The sequence below is a fragment of the Garra rufa genome, chromosome 4 (assembly GCF_049309525.1).
Source record: "Garra rufa chromosome 4, GarRuf1.0, whole genome shotgun sequence".
NCBI classification, from domain to species: domain Eukaryota; kingdom Metazoa; phylum Chordata; class Actinopteri; order Cypriniformes; family Cyprinidae; genus Garra; species Garra rufa.
In genome coordinates this window covers 12,357,776-12,382,212 of record NC_133364.1, presented here as the reverse complement: position 1 = coordinate 12,382,212, position 24,437 = coordinate 12,357,776, and the positions used below count along the sequence as shown (strand labels likewise).

Here is a 24,437-nt window from a genome sequence, read left to right as displayed (position 1 = left end):
TAGTTTTTGGGTAATATTTATTACTTATGTGTTTATTAATGTGTGTCTTTAGTCAATATAAATGATTTACATTAGCATATAGTATGTTTTTTTCATATTTTATATTTAGTAATATGTGTGTATGTGTGTGAATATATATATATATATATATATATATATATATATATATATATATATATATAGTATTTACTCTAAGCTGTAGAATAATACATTTTATTATTCTACAGCTTAGGTTAAATAAATACATAAATACATATAAATATAAATACATTTATTGTATGTATTTATTATATATTTCTGTATATTTCTAATCAATATGAATAAAACAAATTAGTATATAAAAATGTATTAGTATATAGTTTTTTAACTGTAATATTTTAAATATAATATAATATATAGTTAATATAAAATTAGTGTATGGTGTGTATTTTTTATGTAATATTTTATATTTAGTAATATTTGTGTGTGTGTGGGTGTATATATACATTAAACACACACACACACACACACACACACACACACACACACACACATATACATACATACATATATATATATATATATATATATATATATAATTCATTAAGTCTATATCTCTTGTTTTGTCCATCATATGGACCATCATATAAAGTGCATTATAGATTTTGTTTCATTACATACATACAATAAATACATTAATATTATAGTTGAGTAGCTCAGGCTGTTTTATAGCTGTTAGATACATGTCAATTTCTGCAAAAAACTACTAATTCTTGCCACAGATCTTCATGGTTTTAAAAAACAACCAAATACCAAAGGTTTGGCATTAATTATAGTTTAATACAAAACCAAAAAAACGTCCTGGCTTTGAAAAACGGTCTGTAAAAACGGAAACGCACACCCCCGACCCCCTGGTGTTAAGGGGTGTGTGCAGGACGAGACGAGACGATAGACGAGGTGAACAATTAACAATATATTTAATAGAATTCTCCAATGAGGAACAAGGCAGGAACAGGCAGGAGCAGTTTCACACACATACACTACGTTAAAGACCGACAAAAGACTAAACTCAAAGACAGACTTATAAAGGCAAACTAATTATCAAACACAGGTGACACAGATGACTAATAATTACAAGGACAGGTGTAACAGATGATGGTGACGAGGGCTAAACCAAATGACAACAGAATGGCAGGGGGAGACAATGGGTGAAACCAATGACATAAACAGACAGAACTGTGACATTACGCCCCCCTCCGGAAAGGCGCGTCCTCGCGCCGTGGAAAAAAGAAAAAAACGAGAGGGGCGGAAAAACGAGGATACCAGAGTCAATGAAGGAGGGGGTTCCGGCGGAGGACGCAACCCCCGGAGGAGGACCAGAACAAAAGTCCATGTGAAAAACCAGACAGTCCAGAGGGGCGACGACGGAGGGAGGAGCCAGGGAGGACATGGGTGGGGCATAAGGCAGGAGGAACCGACCCAGACCGCAGCCATGATGACGGCCCACTGTGGAGCCGACGGAGGGAGGAACCATGGTGGATGAAGGCGTGCCGACTCCATGGGGCCGACCGACAGAGGCGGAGCAGATGGAATAGGAGCCCGAGGCGAAGATGGAGAGCCGATGATCCGGGGTGACGCCGAGGATCCGGAGGGCCAAGGTGGAGCAGGCTCTGGCGCCCGAGGCGGAGGCGGAGTCCCGGAGATCCGCGGCGGAGCCGGAGCGACAGAGGATGGAGGTTGTGCCCGCAGGAAGGAGGAGTCCCAAGGAGCCGGTGGGACGGCGCGACGAGGCACAGCCGGAGGAGCAGAGTCCTGAGGAGCCGATGGGGTGACGACTGACCAGGGCGGAGCCGGAAAGACGATGGAGCCCGGTGGAGCTGGTGGATCGACGGGCGACGATGAAGAGGAGGGCGTCGAGAGCCGTGGTGGAACCGCGGGGTCGAAGGGCCGAGGCGGAGTCCAGGACTCGGAGGCTGGAGGCGGAGCTGAGGAATCCTCCAGCCGAGACGCCGATGGAAGCTGGCAGTCCCGCGGCGAGCCCACTGCACAGGTGGTGGGCTGAGGGTGAGCTGGGGGACTGACTGCTGACCTGGGAGACTTGGGGCGGCTGGGCGGAACCAGCGGGAACTCAGGACTGCTGGGCGGAACCAGCGGGAACTCAGGACGGCTGGGCGGAACCAGCGGGAACTCAGGACGGCTGGGCGGAACCAGCGGGGACCAGGCAGATTCAGACAGACGAGGGCGGGTGGGAGGGAAGTCTATACAGGTCAGTGGCTCAGAGAAAAAGTCTATTAACTCACATGAGTTATCTTGGGCAAGATCCGAGAAGAAGTCTATTAAATCCCCAGAATTAGATCCCAGCTCACCCTCAGCGGTGGTGCAGTGGGCAGGGCTCTCTATCGCCCTCTCTCGCTCCACGTGACAATCCACCGTCACGGATGTTGATGCCGGCTCTCGCACCTGGTCAGATGGGTCAGGCTCTGTCACTCTCGGCTCTGGCACTCCATCTGCGGTGGGCTCGGGCTGTAACTCCGCATGTCGGGGTGATGTTTGGCTGGGTTCTGGGTCGTGAGTGGGGCTGACGTCCTCCTCGACGAAGCCGACAGTCCAGGGAGATCCACTGGACGCCAGCACCCACTCGATGTAGTCCGGCAGGCTCTCTTGAGGACCCTCCCCGGATAGCAGCGCCTTGGTGGTGGAATTCAGTCCCAGGTGGTAATAGATGCATAGGCTGCTATCCGGGAAGTGGGAATGTTCTGCCAGGGAGAGGAACTCACGTGTATGGTCCTCAAGAGAGCGTTCCCCCTGCCTCAGGAGGATCAGGAGAACAGTAGGGTCCATGATACACCGATAAAAAAAATAAACACTGAGTAAAAACGAGAAAAAATAAACGCAGGGAAAACGTGCCGGGTAAACTGTTGAGGTCGGTCTTTCTGTTAAGGGGTGTGTGCAGGACGAGACGAGACGATAGACGAGGTGAACAATTAACAATATATTTAATAGAATTCTCCAATGAGGAACAAGGCAGGAACAGGCAGGAGCAGTTTCACACACATACACTACGTTAAAGACCGACAAAAGACTAAACTCAAAGACAGACTTATAAAGGCAAACTAATTATCAAACACAGGTGACACAGATGACTAATAATTACAAGGACAGGTGTAACAGATGATGGTGACGAGGGCTAAACCAAATGACAACAGAATGGCAGGGGGAGACAATGGGTGAAACCAATGACATAAACAGACAGAACTGTGACACCTGGTGAGCGACTCTCAGTCGGAAACACAAGCGACGACAAATATTGAGCTCCCACACTGACGCCGTTCCTCTCCAAAAGACCAGGATCAGATATCTCATCGACAGCACTCTCAACACATCATTTGCTCATTAAACAGAAAACAACCTCCTGTCTTTGTTTTAGTCGCCGGAGAGCTTTAGTAAACTAGAAGAGAGAATAAAGAGGCTCCAGATTCCCTCTGGTCCTTCCTTTGTTTTTTTGCGAAGGATGAGAAATGTTTATTGAGATACTTGATCGTGGCTGCAGAGAGCAGATCTGATTCAGTGCTGACTGATGCTTGTGACTCAAACCCTAAAGCCCTGTTTTCAGGTTTAATAAGCTTCTGTGAGTCAAAGCCAAACCATCTGGTTACGGTAATGTGCAAGTCAACAAGGAGTGCAAAGTTCACCCTCCACATGTGACTTACTGTCTGTACATGTAGTGTTTAAACTACATGAAAAATCTGTTAGGCAGTTGTGTTAGTGTTTGAATTATTTGATGGGTATTTTATTTTCTGTTGGCAGTGAGAAACGTGTTGGGAACGTGTACTCCAAGGCCTCGTCGTTTGTGGATTATGTCAGACGAGCACTTAGAAAGCTGGATCTGGATGACACCAAAGTAATAACCAAAACCTCTCACATTACATTTAATGTTTTCTCAGTCTGCCCACATGCCTCTGAATTACACCACAATGAAGGTAATGAGATAAACAGACTAAAATATGTTTGACATGTAGCGAAATATGGGAACGGATATCATTAAAAAGGCTTCACCAGGCCTAGAAGACTCACTTTTTTTTTTTTTGAGTAAATCTGCAGCATTCTCTGAAACAGTAAAATATACTGTTTTTGAGAAATCTAAAATATTTTATTTTGTAATATTATAAAAATAAAACATAGCAGTACACAATGTTTTATTGAATTAGGTGACATTTATGTAATAAAATATTTGTAATATTTCAATTACTTTTTTATTTAAAAATTTATTTTATTTAGCTTTTTTTGCTTTACACACACACACATTTTTTTTTTTGTAATATATATTTGAAATTTATTTTGTAATATAGATTTTTATATATTTTAGATTTAAAAAATGTAAAATATTTTATTTTTATTTTGGAATATATTAACAAAACAACTACAAAATGTTTTATTGAATTAGGTGACAATCATGTAGTAAAATATTTGTAACATTTCAATTACTTTATTTAAAATTTTATTTTGCTTTACACACACATACATCTCTCTCTCTCTATCTATATATATATATACAGTATATATATATAATATTTATTTGTAATATATTTTTATTCACTTTATTTTGTAATATTCTATTAATAAAACACACACACACACACATATATATAAATCTAAAATATTTTTTGTTTTGTAATATATTTATAAATCATAACAGTACGAAATGTATTGAATTATGTGACAAAATATTTGTAATATTTCAATGATTTTTTGCTTTACACACACACACACACACACACACACACACACACACACACACACACGCATATATATATATATAGAATTTATTTTATTTATTATATATAATTTGTAATATATTTTTATTCATTCATATATATAATATTCATTTAATATAAAATCATGGTTTTGAAATCTAAAATTTATTTTATTATTTATTTTATTTTTATTTTGAAAAATATCAATACAACAATAGTGATAATTGTTATAATTCTGTTAAAAAAATTATATTTTTTTTTCAGGGAAATATATAATTGATATTCATGTAAAACATATTTGTAATATTTGTATTTGTAATATTTGAATAGTAAACTAAATTTAATCTAAAGTGTAGGTTATATAAATATATTTTTTTAATAAAAATAATATATACATTTTAGATTTAGATCCTTGTTTGTAAGTAGGACATCATCTTATTCCTTAATTTCTTTAAAATAATTGTAAATTATAAAACGTTTTTTTTTCCTTTCATATCTCTTGTTTTCTTCAGCTATCTGACGGTGACATTCAGAGCTATCATGAACACTACAGTCCCAGAATGAATGAAATGGTGGCCTTTAACATGGTGAGTATGACAGAGAAACGTGCATGTCCTTTATTTTCATCACTTAACTCTATATCTGTCTCATGCTGGTTTCATCTTCCACAGTTGAAAGTAAGTTTGGCTCCGTGTATAGAGGGTCTCATCCTCCTCGACCGACTTTGCTACTTGAAAGAGCAGGTAACAAACCAATTGTAGGACAGATAGCAGTAACAAGTAACAGTACTTCTCCATTTCTCACAGCATATATACCAACTTTAGCCACATATAGCAGATCCAAAACTTGTTTTTTAAAGGTTTCCAACTTACAGGAGTTCAGAGGTTTTGGGTTACAAGTCCATTTCCTTCTTGCCCACCAGGCTTTGAACATAAAACCTCAAACCTCCTTGCGACGACAGTCAAGAGTGTCAGACTCAGCCATCTGTGAAGAACGTTAGACTGAAAATTTAGGGCATGACAAAATCATTTTGTTTGTACTCACAAAACAGTGACAGTACGTTTCTGTGGGATCAATTTCCACATGATCTTACAGGGTTCACTTATCAGTCATGTAGTGTGAAGCAAGTAAAACCTCCCCAATGTCAGATCTGTGCTTTTTTTTGTCTACAGAGGGCTGTGATTTGTGTATGTCAGACATTAAAGGGCTTGGCAACATGATAAGGTTTCTCACTGACGACTCTGTGAACTCCGCTAACCACATTGAAATCAGAGTCCGCTTTACAATTTGGCCTGTGGAGGGTTTTGTTATGTATAAACCATTTCATAACACGGTACTCTGGGTGTGCTGCCAAGTATATTAATGTGCTTTGGTCAGTGATTATGGAAAGCTATAATATGGATTTTAGGTTGAAACAAGCTGTGCTCAGTTAAGCTGATTATTTTGATCAGGTCCAATACACTTTTTACTTAGAGATATGCTGGGAACTTAATTTAAATTATGGTTCATCCAAAATAATATATCCTGTGTGTGTGTGTGTGTGTGTGTGTGTGTGTGTGTGTGTGTGTGTGTGTGTGTGTGTGTGTGTGTGTGTGTGTGTGTGTGTGTGTGTGTGTGTGTGTGTGTGTGTGTGTGTGTGTGTGTGTGTGTGTGTGTGTGTGTGTGTGTGTACATACAACCATGGTTGAGAACCAGTATAATATTATTTCTGAACTAAGTGATGCTTTGATCCACATGTTTTTAGGGAACCAAAATCATACGGTGTGACCAGGTAGTTTGATTCCTGAATGAATGACTCAGGGAATCAGAAACAAAGAATGTGAACAGTGTATTGTGGTTCCCAAACAAATGGTTCTTTTTAATCAGTTCTTGTTAGTGAATCAGAAATATGAAGCATGGCCAGTTTACCAATTCCTGATAAATGGCTCTTATGAGTTGGTTCTTTTTAGACCAAAAACATACAGCGCAACCAATGTAGTCTGATTCCCATTCCCAAACAAGCGATTCTTTTGAATCAGTTCTTATTAATGATTCAGAAATATTAAACAAGACTAGTGTACCAATTCTGCACAAACTCTTATGAGTTTTTTTTTTTAACTGAGACAAAAACATGAAGCATGATCAGTGTAGTCTGATTACCGAACATATGATTCTTTTGAACCAGTTCTTGTTGGTGAATCAGAAATATGAAGCATGACCAGTGTACCAGTTCCTGATAAATAGCTCTTAGGAGTTGGTTCTTTTTAGTAAGTCAAAAACCTACAGCGCCACCAGTGTAGACTGATTCCCGAACAAATGATTCTTTTGAACCAGTTCTTATAAGAGAATCAGAAATGTGAAGCATGACCAGTGTACCAATTCTTGACAAATGACTCTTAGGAGTTGGTTCTTTTTAGTCAGTCAGAAACCTACAGCACGACCAGTGTAGTCTAAATCCTGAACAAATGATTCTTCTGAACCAGTTCTTGTTAGTGAATCAGAAATATGAAGCATGACCAGTGTACCAATTCCTGACAAATGACTCTTAGGATTTGGTTCTTTTTAGTGAATCAAAAAAACATACAGCACAACCAGTGTAGTCTGATTCCTGAACGTATGATTCTTTTGAACCAGTTCTTGTTAGTGAATCGGAAATATGAAGCATGACCTGTGTACCAATTCAGAGTGATTCAGAAACATTTAGCGTGACCATCGTAGCTTGATTCCAGAACAAATGATTCTTTTGAACCAGTTTTTCTAATTGAGTTAAAAATATGAAGCATGACCAGTGTACCAATTTCTGACAAATGACTCTTGAACCAGTTCTTGTTAGTGAATCAGAAATATTAAACAAAACTAGTCTACCAATTCCAGACAAATGACTCCTATGACTTGATTCTTTTTATTGAATCAAAAACACAGCACGAACAGTGTAGTCCAATTCCCAAACAATTGATTCTCATGAGTCTAATCTTTTTAGTGAATCATAGAAAGTTCAGTGTAGCCTGATTCTCAAACAAAAGTGGAAGTCACTATCTAAAAATTTAAATGTAAAGCATTGGATGTGGATTTCAGACTTGCACATTTGATTCTACATTTAAAATGTCTCTCTTTTTTTTCTTACAGGACAATGTGTCTCATTCTGCATTGGTTCAACTCTTTGACCCCGTCCAGTCCCCTAGATGTTATGCAGTTGTTGGTATAAAGGAATCTACAGTTTGAAGACCAAAGCTGGTAGCCCTGCTATTTAGTGTATTTTTTTTTTTAAATGTAATTTAATTTATTCTTTTTAAACCAACAATAAAAATGCTTTTTTTATAATTATATTTTACAAAAATGTCAAAATAGGGTTGTTCAAAGAAAATTAAAAGCTGTTTTTCATTCCAGCTGCTCTAAAAACCTGGCTGTGTTGTCTCCGGATCGTTTCTGTTATGATGCATAACGGTTCGGTCTGCAGCTTAAAGTGGAAAGATATAGTGATCAATGTGATGCAGAACGTTGCTTTTAGTGTTCATTAGTCTGACTGGTTTATAAATCAGCCTTAGCCTTACTAAGCCACACAAGGACATCAGTCACACTTGAGACGCCTTGTGCTTCCACGTATTTAACACACCATTAATATTAATCAGACATTGAGCTCTTCATTATTTTTAGCCATACCCCAAAGACCATTATTCACCTGTCTTAGCTGTTTTAGTTAATATTCATAAATGAAACACCTCGAGGTAGTTTTCATCTTAACACGATTGATTCTTCAGTGTATGAAAATCCCTTTAAGAACTCACACAGCACTTAAGGCACAAAGAAAAGTCTTTTAGACTTTGTTTTCTTGAGCATTTGTTTTACTTGCTCGTACTACTACAGTCGTGGCCAAAAGCTTTGAGAATTACATAAATATTGGAAAAGTTGTTGCTTAAATTTTTATAATAGCAATTTGCATATACTCCAGAATGTTATGAAGAATGATCAGATGAATTGCATAGTCCTTCTTTGCCATGAAAATGAACTTAATCCCGAAAAAAACTTTCCACTGCATTTCATTGCTGTCATTAAAGGACCTGCTGAGATCATTTCAGTAATCGTCTTGTAAACTCAGGTGAGAATGTTGACGAGCACAAGGCTGGAGATCATTATGTCAGGCTGTTTGGGTTAGAATGGCAGACTTGACATGTTAAAAGGAGGGTGATGCTTGAAATCATTGTTCTTCCTTTGTTAACCATGGTGACCTGCAAAGAAACGCGTGCAGCCATCATTGCGTTGCATAAAAATGACTTCACAGGCAAGGATATTGTGGCTACTAAGATTGCACCTAATCAACAATTTATAGGATCATCAAGAACTTCAAGGAAAGAGGTTCAATTCTTGTTAAGAAGGCTTCAGGGCGACCAAGAAAGTCCAGCAAGCGCCAGGATCGTCTCCTAAAGAGGATTGAGCTGCGGGATCGGAGTGCCACCAGTGCAGAGCTTGCTCAGGAATGGCAGCAGGCAGGTGTGAACGCATCTGCACCCACAGTGAGGTGAAGACTTTTGGAAGATGGCCTGGTGTCAAGAGGGCAGCAAAGAAGCCTCTTCTCTCCAAAAAAACATCAGGGACAGATTGATCTTCTGCAAAAAGTATGGCGAATGGACTGCTGAGGACTGGGGCAAAGTCATATTCGCAGATGAAGCCTCTTTCCGATTGTTTGGGGCATCTGGAAAAAGGCTTGTCCGGAGAAGAAAAGGTGAGCGCTACCATCGGTCCTGTGTCATGCCAACAGTAAAGCATCCTGAGACCATTCATGTGTGGGGTTGCTTCTCATCCAAGGGAGTGGGCTCACTCACAATTTTTCCCCAAAAACACAGCCATGAATAAAGAATGGTACCAAAACACCCTCCAACAGCAACTTCTTCCAACAATCCAACAACAGTTTGGTGAAGAACAATGCATTTTCCAGCACGATGGAGCACCGTGTCATAAGGCAAAAGTGATAACTAAGTGGCTCGGGGATCAAAACGTTGAAATTTTGGGTCCATGGCCTGGAAACTCCCCAGATCTTAATCCCATTGAGAACTTGAGGTCAATCCTCAAGAGGCGGGTGGACAAACAAAAACCCACTAATTCTGACAAACTCCAAGAAGTGATTATGAAAGAATGGGTTGCTATCAGTCAGGATTTGGCCCAGAAGTTGATTGAGAGCATGCCCAGTCGAATTGCAGAGGTCCTGAAAAAGAAGGGCCAACACTGCAAATACTGACTCTTTGCATAAATGTCATGTAATTGTTGATAAAAGCCTTTGAAACGTATGAAGTGCTTGTAATTATATTTCAGTACATCACAGAAACAACTGAAACAAAGATCTAAAAGCAGTTTAGCAGCAAACTTTGTGAAAACTAATATTTGTGTCATTCTCAAAACTTTTGGCCACAACTGTATATTTGGTAGTACTATTTATGTTTGCTTTATAGAGCTCAATGAGAGAATGTGAAGACCTCTGGAGATTGTGGATAATCACAATCATTGGCCTGTCATCATTTTTCAGCAATATGGTTTCATATGTGATAATTATACAGTTTGAAGTAGCACATGTGGTTGCTAAAGTTCTGTTGCACTTGTTGAAACATTAACAAATTACTCTAATATTTTCATCATGGTTATTATAAGTCATTATTTGTTGAATGCAAACATAGTGGAACATTTTGAGGAAAGTTTGTTATTTCAGTGAAAGTAGGCCACATTGCTAAGCTCAAGTATACAGCATTCTTGCTTCTAATGATTTTTCCTTTTCTAACAACACTACATCCATTTATCATGGTACCACTTGAGCAAAACAAAGCCAGCTCTGCCATTATTTCTGGAAAAAATAGACGCCATTAGTTTGTCTGTGTGGAGATAAGCATGGCTACACATTGACACTGCAGCTTGAACCTCACTGAATTTGTTGGTGCCAGTCTAATGCTTCGCCAAAATGAGTGCGTTGACCAGTCACATATGTTTCCCTCATGAATTCATCTTGCAGCGGATGTATTGTGCCATATCCTGTTCTGTTTCTAAATCAGAGAAAGGAAAAGCTTCAGGATAATGATATGATGCACTCCAAAACATCTCTTGCCTGTGACAGAAATAGCAGAGCGATGGGAAACCAGCTCACTCAGTTCCTTATTTCCTGAAATGTAGCATTTTTTTCTTTGCATGCAAAGACGGTTGAGGAAATGTTTCTCTATCGTCAAAGAATGTCCAGCTCCGCTTTGAACAAAACAAGTTTCCTTTTTAGTACATCGTCAAAAAAACATAAGAATTTGTTTTCTTCTCCCAAAGCAGAAACAGTCAACTGATTTGTTTGCTTCTGAGGATGATCATTTTTCACTTCACAAAACAGCTGTTGTCCCCTGAAGTTTTGTGGTCAACAACCGTGGTGTGTTTCAGCAACTTAATGACTTCAGAATATAAATAACACATTTACCAAAGCTGTGAGATGGCAAGAAAATGCTAACATTTGTTGACCTCTTAGGTCCAGTTCAGATGAAACATGTTTTTGCATTCATCTGCACTGCATTTAATGTGTTTTGTCTGTGTAAACGTGCTAGACTGGTGTGGAATGAGAAAAAACGCAAGGTCTCTATGCATTTTTAAAAAGGTTTTTAGAATGTTATGTCTTGTTCAAGATGCCTTAAAAGATGCAAGATTGATGCATTCTGTATGACTTTTCAGAGCGGTGCATGCATTTTTGCATTAAAAAAGTGAAACGCAGATGAGTGAAACATGAAAAAGCGAGAGCTCATTTTTTTTTAAAGCTAAAATAACCCAATCTCATGAGAAAACTTAAAATTATAAGGCAGCAAGGTAACTAATTATTTTAAGTTGATGCAACAAATTGTTTTTTACAGTGTTGCTACCGGCTTTCTTACAAACATGCAGGATGGCCTTTTGAATGAGCTATTCCTTTAATCGCCCCGCTTTATTTGTGGAATTATGTTATGGAAAATCCAAATGTTTTTGTAGTATTATTCTACCTATATCAGATCATTGTTGATTTATTGTTTGATTAAAAGCATTAAAGTTCAAATGCAGGACTGAAAAACATGTAAAATACCATTTTTGCAATCAAAGTGAGAGGGTGAAGAACAAAACAACATTGGAATAGCAATGCCAACTCAAGACATTAGTCAGTTTCCATCTGAAATGTTCAAGTTTGCTGCAATTTATTATTTTAATACGATTAAATATAGTGTGTTTTTGTGCTGGTCTAAATCAAGCAGGTGCTATTTTGGAGCAAGGGCGTTGTAGACTGTGGCACTGCCCATCATGACCATTTTCTTTTTGATATTTATCAGCGGTGATGAAAAAATCTTTCCTAAATGAAACAAAAAAATTATTTATACAACAGGAACTCTGAAAAAGAAAACAACGCGTCTTACAGTTCTCAGACTTTTTTGTACAAAGGCGAATAAAAAAAGTTTAAAATTTGACATTAAAATGTATTTATATTACTAAGCATATTGTGCGTTTTTTATTTATATTAATTTTTATTCACATTTAAAATATGTTGTTTACCCTAGAATACACCTGCAACCAATTTAGCGAACATTGTGATTATACTTTTGTGAATGTGAACACCTCTTAAATTCAACTTTAGAGTACAAGATTATACATTGACTTGATTTTTACTCCCAGGATGAAAATTTTCTTTGCTGTTTTAGCTGTGTGGACATCCAGGCCCTGGCTGGGCTTGTGTGAGAAGGAGATGAAAAGGCAAACGATGGGAAAAGTCAATGGGGAGCCATTTAAGCTTCCGGTCAGCGGAGGAAGCAGGGAGGAACCAGATGAAGAGGGAAACGATGAGAAAAGCCAACGCGAGCCAGAGAAGCTTCCGGTCAGTGAAGGAAGCAGGGAGGAACCGCACAATACTCCTTATCAGGCATCGGCAATTTAATAGGGAACTGTTTGGGAAAAGAAGAAGAAGGAGAGAGGAGAGTGAGAGCGAAGGGAATTGGAAGGGAAGAGAGGTGCGATTTATCTTTTCATCAGTGATTCAAAGGGACTAAACAGGATGCACAGATGGAAAATATTCTGTTATTATTTCTCCCTCTTTCAATCTCGTCTCTATTTCTCCCTCACACGCAAGCATATGCCAATCTCATCTACAGTGACGCATGATGAGCTCCATCTGAAAATAATCAGCTTCTTTTTTGCTCCACAGTCTGAAGTGTTAACAGGATTTGAGGAAACAAATTCATGTCTGGCCGAAGGACGTACATGAATAAATGTCTTCAACTTCTGTTATTTCGTTCTCTCAGTGTATGCTCTATGCATCATAGGCCTCAATCCAAATTTGATTGTAAAAATCAGTGATATGTTTTTTAAGTGTTTTCTATCACAGACTGGATGGCAGTGTTTTAGATTAAAATGTTTTGCCCAGAAAACATAGTCTTATAATATCCTGACTGCCTTTTTTGAGTTGGACTGCATGAAAACTAGAACACAATCAGTCAACACTGCAAATTTCTAATATATGAACATTTTGAGTTTTTATGTCAGAACTAAAAATACAATTGTTTTATCAGTTGAATTAATGCAGCTGTTCAGCATTCTATGGAGAAATGCAGTGAATGGGTGCCGTCAAAATTAGGATTCAAACAGCTGATAAAAACATCACAATAATCCACCATTAATCCACTTGACTCTAGTCAACCCATTACTTCAAACAATGCTTCTGGGTGACTAAATTTTCAGCGAATTTTCATTTTTCGGTGAACTATTTCTTTAACCCATCCCTTAAATCCATACATGTTTGTAAAATTCTTTCTATATCAGATCATTGTTTTTTTGCAATCAAAAAAGATGGACGAAGAACAAAAACTTAAAATAAGAAATAAGACTGGCAAGTCAAGATTTCAGGCAGTTTCCATCGGAAATGTTCTTTTAATCAGCATAAAACATGTTTAGTGCTATTTATTATTTTAATACGGTTCAATATGGTGTGTTTTTGTGCTGGTCTAAATCAGGCAGGTGCTATTTTGGAGCAAGGGTGTTTCAGGCTGTGGCACTGCCCATCATGCCCGTTTCCTTTTTTGATATTTATCAGCTGTGATGAATCCTAAATGAAAGAAAAAAAAGTGAAATTATTTATATAACAGGAACTCTGAAAAAGAAAACGACACATCTTACAGCACTCCTCAGACTTGGTTTTCATACAAAGGTCAATAAAAAAGTTAAAAATTTGGCATTAAAATGTATTCATATTCTCTTAATGACTTAGTATCTCATAATAATGAAAAACCTCCTTGTAATAATGAGATACTTTCTCGTAATAGTGAGAAACTTTCTTATAATGAGATATTTTCTCGTAATGACTTAGTATCTCGAAATAATGAAAAATGTTCTCATAATAATGAGATACTTTATCGTAATAATGAGAAACTTTCTTGTAATAATGACAGTATCTTATAATAATAAGAAACGTTCTCACAAATAATGATACTTTAATGAGATAATAATGAGATACTTTCCCATAATAATCACTTAGTATCTCACAATAATAAGACATTTGTAATAATGACAATATCTCATAATGGTGAAACACTTTTTGTAATAATGACAATATCTTGTAATAATGAGAAACTTTCTCGCAATAATGAGAAACGTTTTAATAATAATGAGATACTTTCTCATAATAATGACTTAGTATCTCATAATAATGATACATTTTCTTGTAATAATGACAATATCTCATAATGATGAAGAACTTTCCTGTAATAATGACAGTATCTTGTAATACTGAGATACTTTCTCGCAATAATGATATACTTTCCCGTAATAATGAGAAATGTTCTTATAATGAGGAGGAGATACTTTCCAGTAATAATGACTTAGTTTCTCATTATTATGAGATACTTTCTTGTAATAATGAGAAACTTTCTCGCAATAATGAAAAACGTTCTTATAATAATGAGATACTTTCTTGAAATAATGACTTAGGATCTCGTAATAATGAAAAACTTTCTTGTAACAATGACTTACAGTAGTATCTCATAATAATGAGGATTTTTTCGTAATAATGATACTTTCTTGTAATAATGAGATACTTTCTCATGATAATGACTTAGTATATCGTAATAATGAGAAACTTTCTCGTAATAATGACTTTATCGAAAGTTTATCGTAATGACTTAGTTTCTCATAATAATAATAAACTTTCTTGTAATGACTTAGTTTCTCGTAATGAGAAACTTTCTTGTACTAATGATTAATATTACTAAGAATATTGTGCTTTTTTTGTATTTGATTTTTTAAGTTAAAGGAACTGTATGTAAGAAATTTATGTCAGTTAATCATAAAATGCGTCACTACACTGTAAAAAAATGACTGTGAATTTAACGGTAAAAAACTGTAAAAATGCTACGGTAAAAACCTATGAAATGGTTGACGGTAAGTTCCCCTTCTATATACGGTGAAAAACTGTGTTGGACATTGCATGTAATTTTACGGCAGTATACCGTTTTTTGAAGTGAAAAAGAACGTAAAATTTACAGTGATTAACCGTAAACTGACATTCCCAGAATTCCCTGTGTTGAATTTTTTTTATTTGATGTTTTTTGTGGAAATAACTTTTTCTTCTTAGATTTTTCTTGGCAGTTTTGTACATTAGGGTTATATGTTACATATAATGCTGTTAAATTAATGTTTTTTGCATTAAATCAGTTTTATGTGTGTTACCATGATGGTGTTTAGTGTTTGTGTGAATGACACGGTGCACCTTATATATATGATGGGGTTTGGTTGATCATGTGATGTTGTCATCACCACCTGCTTTTGGTGGTTATCAGTGTATTGCAAAGTTACAAAACAGATTTCAGTACTTCAAAAGGTTGGTAAATCACCATTATATCAGTTTAAAAAAAATCAGAAATTACAGTATTTACCTGTATATTTAAGTGAAAACCGTAAAATGTAAAACATTGCTACCATATTTTTTACAGAAAAACCTGTAAATTTTACGGCTTTTTTTTTACAGTGTAGACATGACGAAATCATGTTCATTTCAAATACTTATATCACTGACAACAGTGGTCCGGCCAGGATATTGTCATTTAAAAGTGAAAGTTGCAGCCCACAACTGATGTTATTGTTGTCATTTTGTGTTTTGGCCTGAGGCTCCACCCTCCAGCTATCTACTAATCACGAAGTCAGTAGAGTTTCGTCATCCGGGTTGCCAGCTCTGCTCTAGTTACAGCTGCAGCTACGAACGTGTCGGATAAAACATGTATAACGTTAAAACCTAAAAGACCTCGTTATGAATCCGAAATACGTCGTGAAAAGTCCGAAATAAAACAAGGATTTGTATAGGAGATGCCTTTGAAAAATGGAGACGGCTGAAAACGGATCCTGCAGCTTAGCTGGCAACCTCGAGTCAGGGTGGAGGGGGAGGAGATACACCATTCTACAGTATTTTGAAAGTGATTGCAGTACCAGTTTTGGCCACAATCCAACATACGGTTCCTTTAAATGTTATTTGCATTTTAAAAATTGTCTTGTTTACCCTAGAACACACCTGCAACCAATTTAGCGAACATCAAGTAATCCATTGTGATTATAATATTGTGAAATCACTAGAAACCAGCTATTGTCCTGTTGCCTTTTTAATTGTACACTTATCAGATTGACATCTATTCTATCTGACTGTTTGCATCCGCAGCAGAATGCAGCACTGATAAGGTCAGTGCTCATGTTGATCCCTGAAAACAGCAGTTGTCCTCCCAGTGGGGCTGATGGTCAAGGGTCAACAGCTTGAGGTCAGTGGGGTGGAGCAGGAGTGGAGTGACTACACTGGGGTACAAATGATCTCCTCTAGCTCTTGTTCCTGTGTTTGACTCATGCGGATTCACACATGCACTGAACAGGTTTTGACGCAGCTGCTCCTCAGTGGGGATTTTCAGAGATCCACTTGCAAAAAGCACAACTCACCACAGGGTGTAAAAATCTCATTCATCTTCTACACTGTGTTCTACACTTCTAAAAATGTTTTATTATACCACAGCTCCAGGTCTCAAATTTGATTGGCTGTAAGTTGTTCCCCATGGATGCCCATTTCCGCCACAGTTGAGAAAAAAATGATTCTGATGAGAAACTTTCTTGTAATAATAACTTAACATCTCATAATAAATAAGATACGTACATAATAATGACTTCGTTTCTCATTATTTCGAGGAACTATATAATTATTACAAGAATGTTTCTCATTATTATGAGGAAGTATCTCATTATTGCAAGAAAGTTTCTCATTATTACAAGTATTTAATTAATTATTCAGAGGAAGTTTCTTATTATAACTCATTATTATGAGAACGTTTCTCATTATTAAAAGCTTTTTTGTGATAATGAGATACTTTCTTGTAATAATGAGACATTTTCTTGTAATGAGAAACTTTCTCGTAATAACTTAGTATTTCATAATAATGAGAAACCTTCTCCTAATAATGACTTTGTATCTCAATTATAAAATACTTTCTCATAATGAGAAACCTCGTAATAAAGACTTAGTTTCTTGTAATAATGACTTAGTATCTTGCAATAATGAGATACTTTCTCGTATGAGAAACTTTCTCGTAATAATGAGAAACTTTATCGTAATAATAAGCAGCTTTCTTGTAATAATGAGAAACTTTATTTTAATAATGAGATACTTTCTCGTAATAATGAGATACTTTATTTTAATAATGAGATACTTTCTTGTAATAATAAGAAACTTTCTTGTAATAATCAGCAGCTTTCTCGTAATAATGAAAAACTTTATTTTAATGAGATACTTTCTCGTAATAATGAGATACTTTCTGGTATGAGAAACTTTCTTGTAATAATCAGCAGCTTTCTCGTAATAATGAGAAACTTTCTTGTAATAATCAGCAGCTTTCTCGTAATAATAAGAAACTTTCTCGTAATAATGAGAAACTTTCTCGTAATAATCAGCAGCTTTCTCGTAATAATGAGAAACTTTCTCGTAATAATCAGCAGCTTTCTCGTAATAATAAGAAACTTTCTCGTAATAATGAGCAGCTTTCTCGTAATAATGAAAAACTTTATTGTAATAATGAGATACTTTCTCGTAATAATGAGAAATGTTTTCGTGATAATGACTTAGTTTCTCGCAATAATGAGACATTTTCTTGTAAAAGTAAGATACTTTCTCGCGGTAATAACAAACTTTCTTGTAATAATGAGAAACTTTCTCGTAATAATCAAAAACGTTCTCATAAAAATTTGTAACTTTCTCATAATAATGAGATACTTTCTCATAATAATGAAAAATGTTACTGTAATAATGAGATACTTTTTCGTAATAATGAGAAACGTTTTCGTGATAATGACTTTTCTCGTAATAATGAGACACTTTCTCGTAAAAGTGAGAAACTTTCTCGTAATAGTGAGATGCTTTCTCGTAATAAAGAGAAACTTTCTCGTAAAAATGAGAAACTTTGTGCAATAAAGTCGCAATTATCTATTTATTTATTTCAGGCGAATATGACTGGTCTAGGGTCACATATTTAAGAAACATTCATAATGTGACATATGAGGTTGCAATTATTGTTTATCATGGCATTTGCTCATTGTTAATGTGAACTGTTCCTCTCCATTGAGGAGAAAAACATTATTGTAATAATGAGAAACTTTCTCGTATTAATGAGAGAATCATGTTTCTTGTAATAACGAGAAATAATTCTCGAAAAGTCTATGGAGAAACAAAGTTCCTATTTTGAGATATAAACTCTGAAGTGCAATAAAAAAAGTAGCAATTATCTATCTATTTATTTATTTCAGGCGAAAACGGGCTTAAATACTTTAGTGATGTTTACATGTCAATCATGAAACTTATGTATAAATATTTATTGTACATTCCATTCATTCAAAGTTGTTCAAAATGTTAATGCTGCAAGCCACAGCCATTGTCATTTTTATGGCCAGGCTCTAAATCAATTTAATAGGACAAGACTCTCGCTCTCAGCTCAATGGTGCTGATGCTTCTCCCGTGAAAAGATTTCTGCGCATGCGCGGCGTTTCCAAATATCACACGCGTGTTGTGTGTTTGATAGGAGGGTGTTACTGCAACGGGATGTTTCTCTACGGCTTTCTGGATGAAGAGCAGCCGAATACTCTCCGTTCATTAGCGAAATCACACATTACGAGCAGATATGTGGGCTGAATCCACAGCCTTGGACTGAGAATGGGTTAGACGAGCGATGGTTGTGTTTGAAACTCTTCCCATCTCGCAGCGGGAGCAAAACAATGAGGACAACAGCAAACAGAGACGGGGACTGATCAGTGTCATTCATTCCTGGACTTTCTTTTCTCCTCTTTGTCGTTGAGATGATAGTGGAGCTGGTGTGCAGCGCGGTGGCTCTGCTCCTCTATATGAACACACTGAGCGCTGATTTCTGCTATGATGACAGGTACACTTCTTCTCCATCACTTCACCTTAACAGTTAAGCACAATAATGACAGTTTTGAGACAGGTGTGTTCAGTTAAATGTGCTGTTACTCACACAGCCTCGGGTAAAGTAACCTGTTTATGTAGAACGCTGTCTTTGTATTGCGTAGCTTGTCAAAATAGCACATTGAACTTGAGGAAAACAGCTTTTAGTTAGTTAATGTAGCACTCTTACTAAATTTATTTACAGAATAGTTTCAATAATAATAATAAAAACACATATAGATAGAAACGTTACGTTTAAACAATGTTGGTTGGTTTAGTTTGTTTGTTTTCGTTTATTTTGTTTGTTATGCCACTTACAGTATATGTGACCCTGGACCACAAAACCAGTCATAAGGGTCAATTTTCATCTGAAAGCTGAATAAATAAGCTTTGTTAGGACAGGACAATATTTGGCTGAGATACAACGATTTGAATCTGGAATCTGAGTGCGCAAAAAATTAAAATATTGAGAAAACCTTTAAAGTTGTCCAAATTAAGTTCTTAGCTATGCATATTACTAATCAAAAATTAAGCTTTGATATGTTTACAGTAGGAAATGTCTTCATGGAACATGATCTTTACTTAATATCCCATTCTTAATAATTTTTGGCTTGTTGAAAAATCAATTATTTTGACTCATACAATGTATTGTTGGCTATTGCTACAAATATACCTGTGCTACTTATGACTGGTTTTGTGGTCCAGAGTCACAGTTAAGAAACATTCATATTGTAACATATGAGGTCTCTATTATTGTTTATCATTTGACATTTGCTAATTTTTCCTCTCCAGTGAGGAGATGCCAGAAGGGGAAACCGGGGCTAATCACATTTTTCACTCATGTAAATATTTTTCAGTTTAGATTAGTTTATTTGAATTAAAAGGTAGGTTATTGTCCAAACATGTATAGTTAACAACATACACACTACAGATTCTGTATATTTCTCTAAATTAAACACATCTAATTGAGCTCATTAGCCATTTAGTACACTTCAATGGCTGAAACAGATGTGTAGCCATTTTAAATGTGCACTGCTGGATCATGGCTGGAAAACAGACTGATCTAAAACATATTTACCGAGATATAATCTCTGTGACAACTAGGCTATCCCATATTTGACTGTGTGACAGGCCTGCTGTTACTGTCTTTCTCATCATTACATCACTGCATATTTCTGGGAAGTTAAAACCTTTTCAGCATGCTTTGCCAGACATAACCCTGGGCATCTTCTGTGGGTTTACTGCAGCCAAATGACCCATGAAATGATGGGTTTAGTGCAGTAGCCAATGCAGAAGGAAAGTGATAATTTGTGTAAACATCTCCAGCTGCTTCTGATTCTATTAAGATTAATTTATAGACTCCCAGGTGAAACCTAATCAGGCTTTACAGATCATAATTGTTCAAATGTCTCATCATCAACAAATTGACCTTCAGCTTGCCAATCACATGTAATTCATTGATTTTCAACTGGTCGGATTTTTAAATACAGATTCAGAAAGAGCTAATCTACTCTGTGAATAGACAGAATTTTCTCGGTGGAATCCAGTTATTTAGGAATCCATGTGCTTGGATTTGTCGAATGAGAGCAAAACAGTTTCCCATGTAGATTTTGCTTGCGTTCAAGTTCACTCTTAAAAATAAAGATGCTTCACTTCCATAGAAGAACCTTTTTGTCTAAACGGTTCCATAAAGAACCTTTAACATCTGAAGAACCTTTCTGTTTCACACAAGGTTCTTTGTGGCAAATAAGGTTCTTCAGATTTTAAGAACGTAAGCAAGAAATGGTTCTTTGACTGAATGGTTCTTTGTGGGACCAAAACTGATTCTTCTATGGCATCGCTTGAATCTTTAAATACAGATTCAGAACGTGCTAATCTACTCTGTGACTAGATGAAATTTTCTCGGCGGAATCCAGTTATTTCAGTAGGAATCCATGCGCTTGGATTTTTCGAATGAGAGCGAAAAAGTTTCCCATGTAGATTTCGCTCACCTTCAAGTTCACTCTTAAAAATAAAGTTGCTTCACAATGCCATAGAAGAACCTTTTTGTCTAAATGGTTCCATAAAGAACCTTTAACATCTGAAGAACCTTTCTGTTTCTCAAAAGGTTCTTTGTGGCAAATAAGGTTCTTCGGATTTTAAAAAGGTAAGCAAGAAATGGTTCTTTGTGGAACCTCTTGAAGCACCTTTATTTTTAAGAATGTTGGTCATGACCAATTGAAAGCTGCTTACTTTGAACGTGCTGGAAAATGGATATTTTGCACACAAAATTCTACAAATATCTCAGTAATGTGATGCTCTAACTAGTTGTCTGTAAGAGTGATGTCTCACACCGCGTGTAAATGTTAAATCCCGACCCGTGACCTTTAATTTTCAGATGAGTCCCAGTGTTAATTTAAACCCTAGAGATGCACACATGCATGCATCCTTCTTCTGTCCCTCTTGAGTGACCACAGATACCCAATCAGTACACTGACCTTGCGGACTCATTCATCAAATCGACCTTCTCACCTAAAGGTCAACAGTCTTGCGTCCTTCATGCATTCCCGGGGGTTTAACCTGCTTTGATTTATGTGTTTGTGTGCACAAGGCATAATCAAAGAATCTGGTGGTGATTGGTTTTCTGCGATTCCACTCTTGACTCCTGGGACTGGTTTGTGTCTCCGACTGTGGTCATGCACCAGCTGTTGAAGCGCGGTTGCGATCCTAGGCTTCCAGAGCTCTGGAATACCACACTTTGTCTCTGTTTTCTTAATCACGTCAAGTGTTTTTCCCTGGAACGGTACAGAGGCTTGTCCACACTCAGTGCGCCAATGGTAATATCAATAAAAAAGGGAATAAAGCATTCTTGGTATGAAATGCGCAACTTGACTGAAGGCAGAAGACGTCAGCCAGTGCTAATCCTTCTGGGGGAAATTTATTTTTACATGTCTTCAGAGCGATGTTTGAGAGCCGACGTGATCTTGTGCCAATTGTGCTGTTCTAAAGCATTTTCCATAAACTCTGACTGTGAGTTATAAGACCTCTCTTATATGGTTTTTGCCCTCTGGATAATTTTCGTGTTGCATGGATAGATAAAATCTTGCTGTTTGTTTTGAATGCTGTAGTTTTATTAATGAAGAGACTTCTAGAGGATGTTAGCTCAGGTTTTGGCAGACACGTTTTCCCCAATATTTAAGTTAGTTTTTGATTAATTTGATGGCATATTCCACTTGTAGAGCAGCTGCTACTTGCAGTTGACTCTTGGTGATCAACACAGTCGAATGAAAGATTTGTGTGCGAAATAAGGTTTTTAATTCAACCCAGTCATACACTGCTGCCCACTTTTCTTCATTCTTCATGTTTTGTTCAAACAGTCCTTAAACATGATCCTAAAATGCGTAATGGCCCTCAAGAGGGATTTACAAAAAAAAAACAAAAAACATCCATCATTTTTCTAGCTGTGTGATTAAATGCAAGCTTAACCAGTTGTGTTTCGTATTGCAGAGAAGCTTCCGAAAAGAGGATGTGCTTAGAAACTCAGAATAAGTTTCCTGTATTGACTTTGACACCTTTTTCAAATAAGCAGGGATTGTTTTCTGTTTGTTTCTCTAAGTATTTTGCAGTCTCAATTGTTACATTCGGTTTGATGGTTATCTGCTGCACATGTGTGTTTTATCAATGGAGAGACTCTTTAGTATTTTGTGGTTTTTAGGAGGAGTGTTTCATTATGCGCATGTGTTTGTATTGTGATTGATAGATGGTGTTAAAGAGAGCTGACACTCTAAGCTTTATAACTCTAAGCTTTCAAATAATTAAAGTGCAATTCAATGCTCATATTAAACTTTTATACTGCATTTTGATGTTTTTGTTTTACTCTCATGCCCATAGTGATTGACAGCTGTTTTGTTTCCTATAAAATGTCACACATTTGCCATTCAAAAAAATATAACACAATATATAAGCAGTCTATTCTAGACTAGTCTTTATGATGTTAATCCTTGCTATTACAGGCCTTAATATTAGTTGGCAACAGACCATTCATTTTATCACATCATTTGTTGCAGACATGCTCTCATGCCTTTTAAAATGTCAGACTGTTATTTTATTAAAGCTCGTGGGATTTTAGGACAAAGAGTTTTCCTGAAATTGTCTTTTTTATCGATTTGCAAGTTGGTATGTGGTCATTGGTGGCCTGGGAAAGAATTCAAGTCAACGTAATGAATTTACAGTATTTCTTCTATCCATGTTCATGGAATAGTTTTTTCTTTCATTTTTAAATAATTTTATTAAAAATTAAGTAATTTATAGAAATAATTTCATTTTAATGTATTTTATTTAAAAATTGTGTATATACAGTTCAAGTCAAAAGTTTACATACACCTTGCAGAACTTGCAAAATGTTAATTATTTTACCAAAATAAGAGGGATCATACAAAATGCATGTTATTTTTTTATTCAGTTCTGACTTGACTAAGATATTTCACATAAAAGATGTTTACACATATAGTTCAAAACTGTGTTGTTACCTGAATGTTCCACACCTGTTTTTTTTTTTTTTTTTTTTTTGTTTAGTGATAGTTGTTCACAAGTCCCTTGTTTGTTCAGAACAGTTATCCTGCCCTCTGTTCTTCAGAAAAATCCTTCAGGTCCCACAAATCAAATTCTTTGATTCAACATTTTTGTTATTTGAACCCTTTCCGACAATGTCTGTATGATTTTGAGCTCCGTCTTTTTTTCACACTGAGGACAACTAAGAGACTCGTATGCAACTACAGAAGGTTCAAACACTCACTGATGCTTCAGAAGAAAACACAATGCTTTTAGAACTAGGGGTGAAAACTTTTGAACAGAATGAAGATGTGTAAATTTTTCTTATTATGAGTAAATATCATATTTTATTCTCATTTAGTACTGCCTTTTAGAAGCTACAGAAGATACTTGCATGTTTCCCAGAAGACAAAATAAGTTAAACTTTTTTCGAACAGCGAAAGAACAGAGGGCAGTTTAACTGTTCAGGACAAACAAGGGACTCATGAACTACTATCACTAAAAAAAATAAATTAATAAATAAAACAGCTGTGGGTCATTCAGGTAACAACACAGTATTAAAAACCAAGCATATGTAAACTTTTGAACAGGGTCATTTTTTTATAAATTTAACTAATATTTTCTCTTGTGCACTATATTTAAACATCTTTTATGTGAAATATCTTATTCAGGTCAGTACTAAATAACAAATAACATGCATTTTGTATGATTCCTCTTATTTTGCAAAAGTAATTATCATTTTGCAGATTCTG

General features: G+C 36.4%; 2 protein-coding genes across 2 annotated transcripts in view; both read left to right on the top strand.

The window, feature by feature from the left end:
- The window catches only part of mettl25 (methyltransferase like 25), a 20,211-nt gene extending 12,135 nt beyond the window's left edge, over positions 1–8,076 (top strand). The window contains exons 9-12 of the mRNA XM_073838657.1: positions 3,787–3,880; positions 5,246–5,320; positions 5,405–5,476; positions 7,839–8,076. Of these exons, the coding sequence (XP_073694758.1) occupies positions 3,787–3,880; positions 5,246–5,320; positions 5,405–5,476; positions 7,839–7,934 (337 nt within the window). The 3' untranslated portion in view covers positions 7,935–8,076. The remainder of the gene's footprint in view (positions 1–3,786; positions 3,881–5,245; positions 5,321–5,404; positions 5,477–7,838) is intronic.
- A 10,694-nt stretch (positions 8,077–18,770) lies between these two features.
- tmtc2a (transmembrane O-mannosyltransferase targeting cadherins 2a) overlaps positions 18,771–24,437 on the top strand; it is a 48,193-nt gene continuing 42,526 nt past the window's right edge. Inside the window, exon 1 of the mRNA XM_073838656.1 lies at positions 18,771–19,132. Within this exon, the coding sequence (XP_073694757.1) occupies positions 19,050–19,132 (83 nt within the window). The 5' untranslated portion in view covers positions 18,771–19,049. The remainder of the gene's footprint in view (positions 19,133–24,437) is intronic.